At 40.6% G+C, this 16,094-nt stretch overlaps 1 protein-coding gene across 1 annotated transcript; it reads left to right on the top strand.

Annotated features, from left to right (window-relative positions):
• The first annotated feature begins 219 nt into the window (after nucleotides 1–219).
• On the top strand, nucleotides 220–3,122 carry LOC139455248 (protein unc-93 homolog A-like). Its single transcript, XM_071236798.1, has 3 exons — nucleotides 220–1,139; nucleotides 2,083–2,350; nucleotides 2,768–3,122. Exons 1-3 carry the CDS (start codon nucleotides 240–242, stop codon nucleotides 3,001–3,003), a joined length of 1,404 nt encoding a protein of 467 aa, XP_071092899.1. The 5' UTR covers nucleotides 220–239; the 3' UTR covers nucleotides 3,004–3,122.
• The last annotated feature ends 12,972 nt before the right edge of the window (nucleotides 3,123–16,094 follow it).

Below are 16,094 nucleotides of genomic sequence, written 5' to 3'. Positions count from 1 at the left end.
TACGGGTATCATTATTATGTTCTGTGTCATAAGTTGGAAGTGTTTCAGCTTCTGGTTTCATCCTAGTAACGTTTTGTCATTTTTTTTATCAAATCCAATTATCAAATGCATACTTTCATGAAAATGAAAAACAAATATAGATTATCTCATTTAGATTTCACCTTTCAGTTCACTCGTGAAAGCGCAAACAACCACCCCTACCCAGGTTTTGGTGTGGAGAGACAGTTCCCAAAGGCGTTATGGCGCCGCCAGTAAATTCAGAAAAGACAAGCCTTATTCCAAACAGCCGAGACGCCGAACGGCAGACGACAATAAGGACAGTCCGACAGAACCTAACCGCGCTATGTGTTGTCTGGATGTTCACGTTTACAGCGTACTCAGGATTACAGAACCTGGAAGCAAGTCTCAATCTCGATCTCGGAATCTACTCTTTAGCCGCCATAACCGGAAGTGGCCTCATCACGTGCATCCTTGCTCCCGCCATCATCAAATTCACCGGATGCAAAGGAGCTCTGATTATATCCTGGATATGTTTCTGTGTGTTTGTCGGTTCCAACTATTACCCGAAGACCTATTCCTTGATTCCAGGCTCCATAATTATCGGTTTAGGAACTGGACTCCTATGGACCGCTCAAGGTGTATACGTGACTACCTCTGCTCTTGATTATTCCGATGTTACAGGTGAAAAAATAGATTCTGTGGTCAGTAGATTTTTTGGAATTTTTTGCATGGCGTTCCAGAGCACTCAGATATGGGGTAATCTCATTAGCTCCCTTGTTTTTCGTGATGTTAATAATAACATCACAATCGATGATGTAACTCATTGCGGAGCAGACGACTGTCCTGTGAATCTCCCGCCATTTTCGAACCAGACGTCACCGATATCAAACAAACCAGACGACACGACGGTGTATGTTTTACTGACGATCTATCTCGGTTGTGTTGTGGCTGGACTTGTTATAACTGTACTCTTCCTGAAGCCAATCAAATCCCGTGGATCTGAGAGGGATACGGGCGCCATGACACTTCTGACGTCAACACTGCGTCTTCTTGTGACCGACCTGAACATGGTGTTGCTGGTGCCATTCTGTCTCTACACAGGCATGGAGCAGGTGGTTCTGTTTGCTGAATATACAAAGGTGGGTGCAAGGGGACTAGTGTCTTAACTATTGAAACATTTGCAACATAAAGACATATTTTCTGTAACACGAACCTTTGAAATGAAGCGCCACCTTTGTCAGCAAATTCCTGAGACATTTGGTAGAGACCCAGATTTCGTGTCTTCCACTATTTAACGGGGCGGTCGGGTAGCCTAGTGGTTAAAGCGTTCGCTCGTCACGCCGAAGAGCCGGGTTCGATTCCCGACATGGGTACAATGTGTGGAGCCCATTTCTGGTGTCCCCCGCCGTGATATTGCTGGAATATTGCTGAAAAACGGCGTAAACCATACTCACTCACTCCCACTCCACTATTTACTGACAGTGTTTAACTAATCAAAGGATAATGTAATCAGTTCCATGCCAACTTCTTGCTCCCTCATCGTGTTCAACGTTGCACGGCTATGTATTTTTATCCTTCATAGGCAAGACGTGGCCCCGACTCATCCTTAAAAAACATAATACAGAACTTGTTATCCATACAGATTGTAATATGTCTTAATGACAACCATGGACTTCACATGTGCTCTATATTATGCCCCTAACACAGTTATCTTTGGGTAACCTTTTGTTTACTTGTTTACAATTTAAACGCTACTCTGTCTGGGAGGTTAAAGGCGGGATCACTTTTGGCTTCTGGGTCTCTAGCAGTAAAGGGCGTACAGGACGACTAAGTGGATCGGGTTGTCAGGGTTGTAGACGTTGTTGTTGACGTCGTGTCATCGTACCCTGGCTGCCCGGCACGCTGCTTTTTGTATCAAGCTGTATGTGCTCCAGGTATGTGCCGAATGCTTAACTGAGTCAGTAGCGCATTAGCCGCTGTCAACAATGATCTAGCTTCATCACGGCGGCATTTGGGTAACTGGGTAATTGAGGGTGGAATTGGAGACACGTTTCTTCTTAAAATATTCAACTTTTGTTTCAGTCGTTCGTGACGTGTTCTCTTGGCATCGACTGGGTCGGGTACACGATGATCTGCTTCGGGGTGTGTAACACCATCGGCTCCCCCATCGTAGGCTGGCTGTGTCGATACGTCGGCCGCGGTGTCCTCTTCCTTTTTGCGGCTGTGATGAACATCGCTCTAATCATAACCATGTTACTTTGGCATCCGTCGCCTAGCAACAAGGTGATGTTTTTTGTGGTTCCAGGGCTATGGGGTATGGCTGACGCTGTCTGGCAAACACAGAGCGCTGGTAATTGTTTTGATTTTCTTGGATCGTTATTCAATATTTTCCACACTAATACCGACCAGATTCTTTTCCAAAGACGAAGAAGGTACAAAGTCTTTACCAAATGCTAAAAACGTGTATCATCAAAATTGGCTGGGTTAACGGCGCCAGGTTGGAACACTGTAACGACGGTGTGTGTGTGTGTGTGTGTGCGTGCGTGTGTGTGTGTGCGTGCGTGCGTGCGCGCGCGTGTTTGTGCGTGTGTGCGTGCGTGTGTGTGTTTGTGTGTGTGTGTGTGTGTGTGTGAAGGTCTTGAATTTGGCACTGAAATTCTGTACAAACACTGGTAACGTGTATACTACCCAAATGAAAATATTTTCACATGACAATAGTCAATCGGTCACGACATCAGTATATAGAACAACTTATCTCTCTTTACAGCTCTTATAGGTGTTGTGTTTGCGCACAAACAAGGGCCTGCCTTCGGTAATCTCAGGATGTTTCAAGCGATGGGATTCACTATAGCGTACATCTATAGCAACCAACTGTGTCAATATGTAAAACTCTACCTGATTGGTGCGTTCCTCGTTGTGTCCCTGACTCTGGTTGGTGTAGTACACATCAGACGTAAAAATCATCCGAACTCGAACTATACCCGAGTTGGAGATGTCACCTAGAGCCATTACGTCACTATTCTGAATTGGGTGTGTCCAAGGGAGACAATTCAGTCTGACGTATCTCCACAATGACCAGACGACCAAGGACAATGTGGATTCAGCTCTATTCTTGTATATGTGCGACGTTTATAATTAATTTTAATACAGACATTCAACTAAACACGCAGCGTTTTTTTTCAGAAATATGTGGACTCTATGATGAGTAGACCTACACATGATCACACATCTGCACATCCTTTTCTGAAAAAACAACAAACCCGATTGAGTCGAATATAAACATGTCATGACATCGACTTAAGCAACACCTTAGAGTTTAACTCAATCGAAACAGTGATATAATGAAGTAGACAATACGTCAATGCGTCTTTATCAGAACATAAGTCTGGGAGTCTGAGTTACAAAACATAATCCAACAAAATAACTCTAAATTGCGGAACCGGAATCAGAGCCGAAATAAGATTTAGCTTTCCAAAAAGTATTGAAAACTTTAGGGTCTGTCGAACGTGAGATACCAGTCTTTCATTTTTAGCGGTCATACATGCGTTTGTCTTAAGTTATGAACATTGTATGTTACTAGGTGGAGCAGGGGTCTTTTTATGCTGGTTTTCAGTGACCCCTTCATATAATTGTCGTCCCTAGTGTGCCTGATTGTTTTACTCGAGACTGATTGTTTGCAGGGGAAACCCGTTAGAAAACTCTGCCATTATCGCTCGAGGATATGCATCGTATTTGACTTCATGTCATTACTTACTTTAAGAAAAGCTGCACGGCTTATTTTTAACACTTACTTCAATATGCGAATGCTTCTTTGATCAAAAATGAACTTTTGAAAAAGCTTTCTTGATTCAAACGAAAAGCGATAGCAGTCCCTTGGGAGTGTCCTCTTAATGTTGTCATTTCGAGTGAAAATATCTCCTTTCCCCCTTCACGACATGAGTAAACATGAAATTTCACGAGACACAAGGAATATCCTATTTATTGTGTACTTTATGTGTGGGGGCACGGGTGGCCCAGTCGTCTAAGGCGCCGCGATTCTCTGTGCAGAGTTGCGTCCCTTGGAAACGCCAGAAACCTATGATTGTGGGTTCGAATCCCGGTTCGCCCCGATTATATTTCTAGGTTTGTCAGCACCATACCCGTGCTCGTGGGTTTCACCGAAGTGGTAAACGTCTGAGACCTGCATCACTTCGGGCTTTCCTCCCACATTAAGCTGACTCGCCGTGATATAACTGGAATACTGTTAAAAGCGGCGTTAAACCCAACCCGATCACTCATTCACTCACTACAGAATTAAAAACATATTGATAAATCAAAACTCATACCCTAACATCCGGCTATAAAACCCCAGAGTATTGTTACACTGCTATACATGCTATATTTCCCTGTTTAACCCTTTTGCTGCTCTGTTTTGTTCTCATTTGGATCTTAGGAGACCGTTTCCCAAAGCGATCTCAGCGCTAAGGTGATCGTAGCTCCCGCACTTTAACATAGGCCAACGATCGTCGTGGCGCTACGATCGCTTAGTGAAGCGGGATCCATTGGAACGCGGAGCACAGTGTACTTAGCATCGCACTCTTAAACATATGGCATCCTACTACACCCTATTCACCAGCTTATATGGGAAGATAGTCTAAGAGCCATGCTGTGGTTGTTGATTTTCCTTTTATTGACTCTACTACTTTCTGTTGTTCTGAAACAAGTGGGAAGTGCAATCAACAGACACTATACTCTAAAGAACTCAACAGTACCGTGTACACCAATGTACAAAGACATACAATGTTCACCCAGATTCATTATTATACAGCGTTTCCATCATTCAGCCTTACTTTAACTTCAGTTCAGTTTATATTCTAATAATTAATTTTCTTTTACATATACTTCCAAGTTACGCTATATATTGTTTTCATTCATGGGCAATATCATTTTTTATACATTTTTGAAAAAACCCAATAGGGACACATAGACATTGATGGAACAGAAATGTACAAATCAAACTTTGAAAAAGCTAATTATTTATTCAAAAATAAGAAACTAAGAAAATCAAATTTACTGACAATATCATTTCTTTTACTTCCCTTCTTTAGTCTTACTACAGACGCTGTTAACATAACACGTATTAATAATACCTACAGGCTCAATAAGGATACCGAATTTTACAGCATAATATTTGCGTTCAGGATGAATTTGGAAGTGATTTGTTTTGATATGGGGTGCATATTTTTATCTGATGCTAGGTCCAAATATGGATATTCGTAATTTTTATATGTTTTAACACAAAGGCACGTGATGTCGTTCTTGACATATCTGGTGAATAAAAAATAATTAACAGATAATGGGTGTTTAACCAAACAGGAATATAAATACACAGAAATAAACCATTTAAGCAAGCAAGACTAGATTTCTCTTTCATAAACCAAGAGTTGATGCTACATGTAGAAGATAAACTACCCCACCTTATCGACCTGGCAATTCAACTTCTTTTTGAAAGAGTATGGAAGCTTAATAATTCTTTACTCGAGGATCTTAGCTATTCAGAACTTCTATATTTGATGTCATGAAACAATATGGTTAACAAAGTACAAATACCCCTATTATAGATCGTTATGAAAAAAACACTCGAAAATGTAAAGTTTACTATTAATTATCAGTTATGTTTAGGAACAATACTGCAGGATATTAGGACCAAAACACTAGAATATTCAGGTAGAAAGAGACTAGAAGCGAAAAAAGCTATTAAGATTTTGACGATATAATAAGCGATTTGGAAAATTAATTGGATGGTGCGGTGAAATTACAACAATTTTAGACAAGATAGAGACTGAAAAAGGTAAACTTGAAAAAATGAAAAAGGCGAAAATGCATATAGCCTTTGTTCGGCCTCGAGCTACAAGTTTGCTCAAGGGAGATAAACCACCAAAATACTTTTGTAGTTGGAAAAGAGAAATTATGTAAAAAGACAATCACTAAGATAAGTAATACAGGACACGTACTGACCAAACAATATAATAATTTAAAGAAAGTCAATCATGAAGAATTGTGAAAAATACATAAAGAGAATGAAGTTTTTTATGTTTAACTTTCAGAAATTCTTAAAAGTGATATTCCAAAGAAACCATGTGATATCATAGAAAAACCTACTTTTGAGAAGAAATACCTCGATCTCTAAAAAATCTGAAGAATTACTGATCTCTTAGGTCGTCTGGCTATACTGCAGACTTCTTCTTTTTCTGGAAAGACAACGGTATATTTGTACTCAGGAGTAAAATCATGGCTACAATACTGGCGAATTAACCGTAACACAAGGACGAGGAATAATTACACGTTTGCCAAAGGGAAATCAGCAAAGAGGAAGTCTAAAGAATTGGAGGCTTTAACATTACTCAATTACAAACTAGCTGCTTCAACAATTGCACTTCGCACAATCATAAATGAGGATCAACTAGGTTTTATTAATTACAAACTAGCTGCTTCAACAATTGCACTTCGTACAATCATAAATGAGGATCAACTAGGTTTTATTAATTACAAACTAGCTGCTTCAACAATTGCACTTCGCACAATCATAAATGAGGATCAACTAGGTTTTATTAATTACAAACTAGCTGCTTCAACAATTGCACTTCGCACAATCATAAATGAGGATCAACTAGGTTTTATTAATTACAAACTAGCTGCTTCAACAATTGCACTTCGCACAATCATAAATGAGGATCAACTAGGTTTTATTAATTACAAACTAGCTGCTTCAACAATTGCACTTCGTACAATCATAAATGAGGATCAACTAGGTTTTATCAAAGGATGGAATCTAAATGAAAATATATGGCTGGTTCAGGATATGATGAATATAACAGAGGATGAAACATACCAGGCTGCCGTTTCCTAGTTGATTTCGAGAATGCCTTAAAGTGTTTACAGGATGTATCTAAGTTTGGATCATCTCTTTGTCACTGAATAGAAACATTCTATAAAATATTACATCAACTGTTTGACAATGTGGATATTTCCAACATTTCTGTTCCTTTAGAAAGATGGTGTAAACTAGGAGACTCTCTTTCCCCATATTTGTTGATTATATGTGCATATTCTTAGCGATTATGGTTCAGGGGAATAATAACCTAAAAGGTCTAACTATTGGTAACGTGCAATACTTAATAAATCAATATGCAGATGATACCTTATTATTTCTAGATGGCCCCGAAGAAGATTTAGGGCGTGCATTGAAACAATTCGTCTGTACGGTACAATGTCAATGTGCTATATCAAGAGTCGAGAGTGGAGCAAAACAGAAGTACAAGATGAACCTGTGCAAACACATTTATTTTGACTGATCTCACGGACCTTTCAATCTTATGGGAATTACATTAAATACACCTACAGGAAATGCTACTGAGCAATTATGTGTCAAAATAAGGAAAATCCAGTGTATTGTTGGAAAGTGGTCCACACGAAATTTTACAGCCCCAGGTAGAGTCCCAATCTGTAAGACTTTGCTCATGCCAAAATTTAATCAGTTTTTCACTACCTATCAGATCCAAGACAATCTATTGAACAACATAAAATATATTATGTGATGTTATCTCGAACAAAGGTGTGGAAGGAATAAAACAAGTTAAAAAGTTGTACAAAGCTATGATGTTTGATAACCAGAGAGCGAGGTTGACGTGCGAAAGGTCCAGGGAAAGATGCCACATGCATTACGCTGGGAGGCGCACACAATTGAGCACAGAGTTTTGAATATGTTTTTGAATAGGGCTTTTAAAAGAATGTTGTTCTTTAAAGTTTAGCTATAACTGAAATATATCAGGCCACTTGGCCCCGGTGGCTATTCGGTGAAGTGGTTATTTAGACTATGGGGCCACGCTGTCAGTGATCAGACACCAGGTGTCCGTGAGGCCTTCGGTCTGTGGTGACAGGGTGAGGAAACACAACTGTTACAAAATCAGTCCTATTATTAATAAACAAGTGCGAATAAAGAAGTGATATACAACTAACAGCTACATGAATGGAGTAAATGAAAATAAATAACAAACTCAGAAAAGTTCTTTCAATACGTTTACGTGAAATACAATATGGCTGCAAAATGACGGATTATCCCGTGTTGACAAGTGTGGCCTTGTGACGTTTACAGTCATGGATATGACGTATAATCCTCAACAAATACAAGAGGCGACAAATGGGATCGGGTAGTCAGGCTCGGTGACTTGGTTGATTCATGTCATCGTACTCCTATTGCGTAGATTATGCTCATGATGTCAATCACGGTATTGTCTGGTCCAGACTCGATTAAATTCAGACCGCTGTCATATAGCTGGAATATTGCTGAGTGCGGCGTAAAACAACAATCAAACAATATCAACAAATGACACTTGTTTCAATACCGGAACGCGATGTCTGTATTCAGGTGAAAAGTGTCCACATGTATTTATTAGTAGTCAATCAAACAAGCTGGTGTACAATATTTCCTCACCCCGTCAAAGGTGTCAAAATAAGATGTAAATTGTGGGGAAAAAACACGGTAAAAAGTCTGCTGAACTGACACTTTACCATAAAAAATGATAACATTTGACGATAGAACCATATATAATCATTACCATGGCCACTGTGTCGACGTCCATCTGCCTGTGTGTGGGCATCTTCAGTGCTGGTTTACGCCAACCCCCCTCCAACTGAAATGGACCCCTCCATAATACTGTATAAAGACCTGTGACCTTAAATGTCCACAAACTGGTGCCTTCGAAGACACTTTATTTGGACAATTTCAGAAAAGCAGCCATGATGATTGTGGGGATCCTTCTGTTTGGTGCAACCTTCAACAACGCAGAGCAGGCCTACCATGTGGATCTTGTCGCACCACAGACTGACCAACAGATCGCGCAAACATGTGTAGGTCTCGAGAACACGTTGAACACCACGACAGGAGTCACCGTCAACGGCCACAAACACATTATCAACGATCGTTTGTATGTCAGGGTATGACAAGGAACCGCTTTGGCCCAGAACTGTTTACTCTAAGATACGAGCAAAGTCTTAAGAAGTCGTTATCAAGGTTTTATGGGCGGTAATTAGACGGCGTTCTATTCAACAGATGCTTTATCACATCACCATATATAGTGGTGTTCATCAAATGTGCCTGAAAGGTCTAAATATTTACAAAAAGCATTTTCCGGTATTTGGTAAGTCCAACAGTTGTTTTAATTTTGTGAGGTAGACATATTATTGCTGTAAGAAAAAATCCCGAATAACAGACTCATATTTCAATTTTCTGTTGAAGTTCACCGACTCAGCCTTTTTACTGTTTCTATCCATACGTTTGTCCTTGATCATATCTTAAGTTTAAAACTTGATAGAATGAAGCAATTAGTTATGAACGCGTTTAATAATCCTCATTACAATGTTAAGTTTAAAAGTTGAACATTCTCGTGAGCCAATACGGGCGCTTTACACACGTCGTAATTTATAAATGACTAATTTCGTCTCACATTGGGCTGGCACGCGGAGACATAAATGAACGAAGTATTGTTTCAAACGTTAACCCTAACTCACTCACTCACTCACTCTGGTTCCTAGTTCTCAGTTTGGTCCGTCTGTGTAGCTGGCGCTCGCTGGAAAGGGCGCTTTCACCACTCAACCTCACTATCAAGGCGAAGACTCTAGAAGACTCTGACACAGTGGATCTCGCAACTGATTTGGCCATCAGCAATCAACTCGAATGAATGAACGAATGAATGTCAACAGTAACAAAATCGATACTTGCTTGGACACATTTTTATGCTTAAGTGTCAATTCACGTATCATTCATTCCACGTGAGGTGATGTGTGGGCACGATCTACTCTGATAACGCATGGCGGAACTAGATATATGACAGTATGTTACTTCCGTGACAGTTCAGCCATAAGGGGTTTCTAGTGTACACGTGTCCTTCTGACGGAGAACTGAGTGGGGGGTCTATTCCTTATGGTTGTTCTGAAGTATGCACTTCGAATATCTGAATTCAAATGTAACACAATATACATATATAAATACAAATTTGGATACACTTTCTTTATATCATTTTTCAACTCAGATTGACATTTTCATATCAACTAATTAACTGACAGGCAAAATAAGGTTTCACCCATGTGTGTTGGTGGTTAAAACAATAAACAAATGATTATTGTTGGTGATACGGATCCGTATTTGATACGGATAACATAGGCGATATTACGTACATCACGGGCACGGGGGCCCAGTCGTCTAAGGCGCCGCGATTCGCTGTGCAGAGTCGCGTCCCTTGGGCACGCCAGAAACCTATGATCGCCCCAATTATGTTTCTAGGTTTGTCAGCACCATACCCGTGCTCGTGGGTTTCACCGAAGTGGTAAACGTCTAAAACCTGCATCACTTCGGGCTTTCCTCCCATATTAAGCTGACACGCCGCGATATAACTGGAATAATGTTAAAAGCGGCGTTAAACCCAACTCACTCACTCACTCACTCATATCAATATGTATCTCACAACAGGGCAACATATTAGCGTTTTTATCTTGTTTAAGAGCAATACGTGTAATAGTCTGTCAACTTATTTGCCGCACATTAAACGTTTCTTTAACATATTTTCACCTTGCGGAGAATTTGTCTTGAACGTTTTCAAGAGTCATTGCTACATGTGCCTGACTCTATTCTATTATATATGCTCCTCTTTCAGAACTTAAAAGTTAACTGTAGATTGGCGGGTAAAACCAAAAATGGGAATATGGGATTATTAACTTTTAATAAAGAGGACATCCATGGTGACGACAAACATGTGCTTATTCTTATATTCAAAAAGGAATATTTGGAACATGTTTGGAATCAAAATTGTTCCTTCTGGTGAAAATAAAACTCGTCACTTGGTTCTGTGTCCGTTGTCCGGCAATTCTGTATGGATGCCGGTGTTTTTTTGTCAAAGATTTAAAACCCTCTTACTGGTACACATAAGATACAAAAGTTAAAGCAATAAACAGTAGAAAATCACAATAACTCTTGTCCTACTACAAAGGTCTAGCAGTTTGATCTGAAGATCTACTGATGTCTAGTGGAGGCCTAGATGTAGGGTTCTGAGACACAACTGATGCTTGTCTCATATTTATATGAAACTACAATGGTATTTGAGCTGCGATATATTTTCTGGTTTATCACGTAATTTCCTACACACCGATACTTGAATTAATTAATATTGCTTACACTCGAAAGAAACATTCCCAACCACAAGCTTTTGTTTAAAATGTGTTCTCTGAATTAACCTGTCAAATCATAATTAACGTAACTGACGTTACAGTTTAATTTGGATTAATATTACTTGAAATCGAAAGAAAATTTCACAGCTTTTGTGCAAAATTGTCTGCTTTCATTGTTCTCCGAATTCACCTTTTTCTTATCAACAAACACCTACCCTGGAGGTTCAGTTACAGGTAACGGATATAGCATCTGGATAAAGAGATTGAAACAACGGCTGATGGGATTACAAGTGTCACCTATGTCAATATGTCGATAGATACCAGCGTGTGTGTGCACACTTCAGTGAAACGTGATGTGTTTGTGTGTAAACATTCAAGTTGTGATCGATTACTGCTATCTACTGCTGCTACTACCTCTACTACACCATCTACTGTTGCTACTACCTCTACTGCAACATCTACTGCTGCTACTACCTCTACTACAACATCTACTGTTGCTACTACCTCTACTACAATATCTACTGCTGCTACTACCTCTACTGCAACATCTACTGTTGCTACTACCTCTACTGCAACATCAACTGTTGCTACTACCTATCTGCAACATCTACTGTTGCTACTACCTCTACTGCAACATCTACTGTTGCTACTACCTCTCTGCAACATCTAGTGCTGCTACTACCTCTACTACCATATCTAGTGCTGCTACTACCTCCACTACAACATCTACTGTTGCTACTACCTCCACTACAACATCTACTGCTGCTACTACCTCTACTACAACATCTAGTGCTGCAACTACCTCCACTACAACATCTACTGCTGCTACTACCTCTACTACAACATCTAGTGCTGCTACTACCTCTACTGCAACATCTACTGTTGCTACTACCTCCACTACATCATCTACTGCTGCTACTACCTCTACTACAACATCTACTGCTGCTACTACCTCTACTACAACATCTACTGCTGCTACTACCTCTACTACAACATCTACTGTTGCTACTACCTCTACTACAACATCTACTGTTGCTACTACCTCCACTACAACATCTACTGTTGCTACTACCTCCACTACATCATCTACTGCTGCTACTACCTCTACTACAACATCTACTGTTGCTACTACCTCAACTACAACATCTACTGCTGCTACTACCTCCACTACAACATCTAGTGCTGCTACTACCTCTACTGCAACATCTACTGTTGCTACTACCTCCACTACAACATCCACTGCCGCTACTTCCTCTACTGCAACATCTACTGCTGCTACTACCTCTACTACAACATCTACTGCTGCTACTTCCTCTACTACAACATCTACTGTTGATACTACCTCCACTACAACATCTACTGTTGCTACTACCTCTCTGCAACATCTAGTGCTGCTACTACCTCTACTACAACATCTACTGTTGCTACTACCTCCACTACAACATCTACTGCTGCTACTACCTCTCTGCAACATCTACTGCTGCTACTACCTCTACTACCATATCTAGTGCTGCTACTACCTCTACTACAACATCTAGTGCTGCCACTACCTCCACTACAACATCTACTGTTGCTACTACCTCCACTACAACATCTACTACTGCTACTACCTCTCTGCAACATCTACTGTTGCTACTACCTCCACTACAACATCTACTGCTGCTACTACCTCTATTACAACATCTAGTGCTGCCACTACCTCCACTACTGCTGCTACTACCTCTACTGCAACATCTAGTGCTGCTACTACCTCTACTGCAACATCTACTGCTGCTACTCCCTCCACTACATCATCTACTGCTGCTACTACCTCTACTACAACATCTAGTGCTGCTACTACCTCTACTGCAACATCTACTGCTGCTACTACCTCTACTACAACATCTACTGCTGCTACTACCTCTACTACAACATCTAGTGCTGCTACTACCTCTACTGCAACATCTACTGTTGCTACTACCTCCACTACAACATCAACTGCCGCTACTACCTCTACTACAACATCTACTGTTGATACTATTTCTACATACACAAAGTCCTATGTAGAGTAGAGTCCTCTCCCGTTGTTACAGTTTCCTATGTACTTTAAATTGAAAAGCCCAACATGCTCAATATAATTTAACAAAAGAAATTCTGTACATGAGTGTCCAATGAAAGTGAAAACATTGAAGTGTCCGGGAATGAGTGAATATTGCTGAAAGCCGCATCAGCAGTAGTGCAGCTATTCGCGGCTATACACTGTCCTTTATAGAAATAATCACAGGCCAGTGAGTTCTCCACGAAGCAATACCACACACGTCAAGTATTTTCATTGAAACAAAATTCTCCAGACCAATTTGTAGAATTCGTCTTAAATGAGATTGTCCGATGGTTTTTTTTACACGACACCATCACTGTTACTTTAGGCAATACAAAATACATCAATAGATTTGCATCCGCTCCCGAGTGATTACAAAACATCCTACATTATTCTATTGCCTCCAAGTTCCTAGAAATAGAAATATCGCTAATATGAGTGTTCCTACTTTCTTTACTTGATGGAATAATCCACACGGGTAGCCTTACTGAACACGCATGATGCATGTGAATCGCACTCTTCAATGTTTTTTTAAAATCTCAATCAAATTCTATCTTAACATCCACATGGTAGGTAAGCTTATACTGGAAATGTTCCTCAACATACAGACAAGCATAGCTCAGAATAAGTGAGTGAGTTTGGCTAAACACCGATTTCAGCTTGACCATCACCATCACAGGTTCCTGGCACGCCCGAGGGACGCAACTCAACACGGCAAATTGCGACGCTTCAGACGACTGAGCAATCTCGCGCTCTCGCGTTTTAAAAAAAATATTTACATATCACTGTGCGGGTAATTGACACAAAAGCACGAGATCGCGACACTGGGTAGGTGTCAAATCTCGCGTTCTCGCGTTTTTTTAATTAGTTATATATGACTGTATAGGCAAATGACACAAAAACACGAGAGCACGAAATCGCGAGATCGAGACTTCGGTCGCGTCATTGGTCAAGTTTTTGAAAATAGTTACATACAAAATAGTTCCATATAACTGTATAGGCAATTGGCACAAAAGCACGAGAACGCGAGCACTACTCGCCCAGAGCACCACAATTTGCTGTGCAGAGTTGCATCCCTTAGGCATGCCAAAAAACTTATGATCGTTGGTTCAAATCCTGGTTCGTCCCGATTATGTTTCTAGGGTTGTTAGCATACGTGCTCGTGGGTTTCAGCAAAGAGACCTGCATCACTTCGGACTTCCACTACATTAAGTTAACACGCCGTGATAAAACTGGAATACGTAAACCTTTGAGACAGCTCCCTTCACCGAGCAGATTGCCACGTGTAATCGCAAACCCCGTTGTGTTACGTCATGAACAATGGCGGTCACCTGGCGACATGTCACGCTATATCATACGGGGATAACGTTGGTCCATGTGCCTTGACACACACCTTTGATGGTGCACACCACATACCTGGTTAGTAATAATGTGATCTACGGGTGTATGGTTGTGACCAATGCAAGTATTTCATTGTCAACAAATGAGGGCCAAAACCCTTTAATTTCTATTTCAACTGGACAGCATTGATGGAAACAGTCAATCTCCAGCAAATACGCCACGTCACACCTGTAATCACCAGGTAGTACACACAATAACCAATCACTAGTTCACATGGTGACACGTACACTGTTGCGGTTCCTGACGTTGAACTGTCTGTGTCCCGGTGGAGCAGCTACCGTATTTACCGTTAAAAACAACCGTGTGTGATGTGGTTCAGGAGAAGGATGCTGTGGGCGGTTCAGGAAGCCGGGCATCACGGTGAACCACAAAGTGAATATCAGTGAAGATCAAAGGCTATATTGAAGTTAGAGAGACGGCATGACATCGGATGTAAGACCAGTGGCTGAGACAATTTGATGTCAAATTCCAGAAACGCTTACCATGATATGTTGACTGTGACTTTCGACAGCAAAATCGTGAAAACAACGCATGTGATTCCCCTTCCTGAATTTTGTTAATACTGATAATAATTACGAAAATTTCCCAATCCAAATGATACACTATGTCATACTCTGTTCTCCTCTCAATAAACTATTAAAAAATGTATATTTTCGCAAACATACGATAATATCCTACATGTCGTGTCGAATAATGAATGGTTTTGTGAATTTCTTTAAAGCCGCAGTCAGTAATATTCTAGTGTTAAAATATACTCACTTACTTAGGTAGGCAGAGCGTAGTTGGTCACTGTTCTACCCCGAAATTCAAACAAGGGGATTCATAACAAGTCTGATGGCCGTATTCACATAGCGTGTTGATAATCTGCACGGATGAGGACGAAGGCAGTAGGGTTGTACCACAAGTCCACCCCCCCTCCCCCATCCCCCACCCCACCCCCGATTCGAACGCTGTCACTGATAACTGTTTTAGCGAATGAAACCTAAGCATAATAACGAAGCGGCTACATTTGCAGCATACATTTACCCGCGTTTCAGATTGCGATATATATCCTGTATGCCACCTGTGACTTGAATTACAAAGATGACTGAATGGTCATGTGACATCACCACACAATACGTAAACATTGAGCCCACGTTCAGATTACCTCGTTCTTTTCCGTGGTTTTTCGAAAGATGCGATGTGTAAGGTACTCTCGAACCTGGGATTTCTGTGATAAGTTTCTCCATAATTGCATGTATGTGTACCAACTAGTCCCTCATACACGGTTCCTATGCATCTCATTTTCGAAAGGTATTTCGATAGTTGGAATTTATATAATCACAGTTCTTGTCTCGTGTCTGAGTGAGTGTATGTTGTGTAAAACATTCGTCAGCAGTATTCCAGACTTGCCACGGCGACTTGTAAATAATCG

The sequence above is a fragment of the Haliotis cracherodii genome, unplaced genomic scaffold (genome assembly GCF_022045235.1).
Source record: "Haliotis cracherodii isolate W230 unplaced genomic scaffold, xgHalCrac1.p SCAF_11, whole genome shotgun sequence".
Lineage (NCBI taxonomy): Eukaryota > Metazoa > Mollusca > Gastropoda > Lepetellida > Haliotidae > Haliotis > Haliotis cracherodii.
Note: the sequence above shows the minus strand (reverse complement) of the source record. Positions and strands in the feature narration are given on the sequence as shown.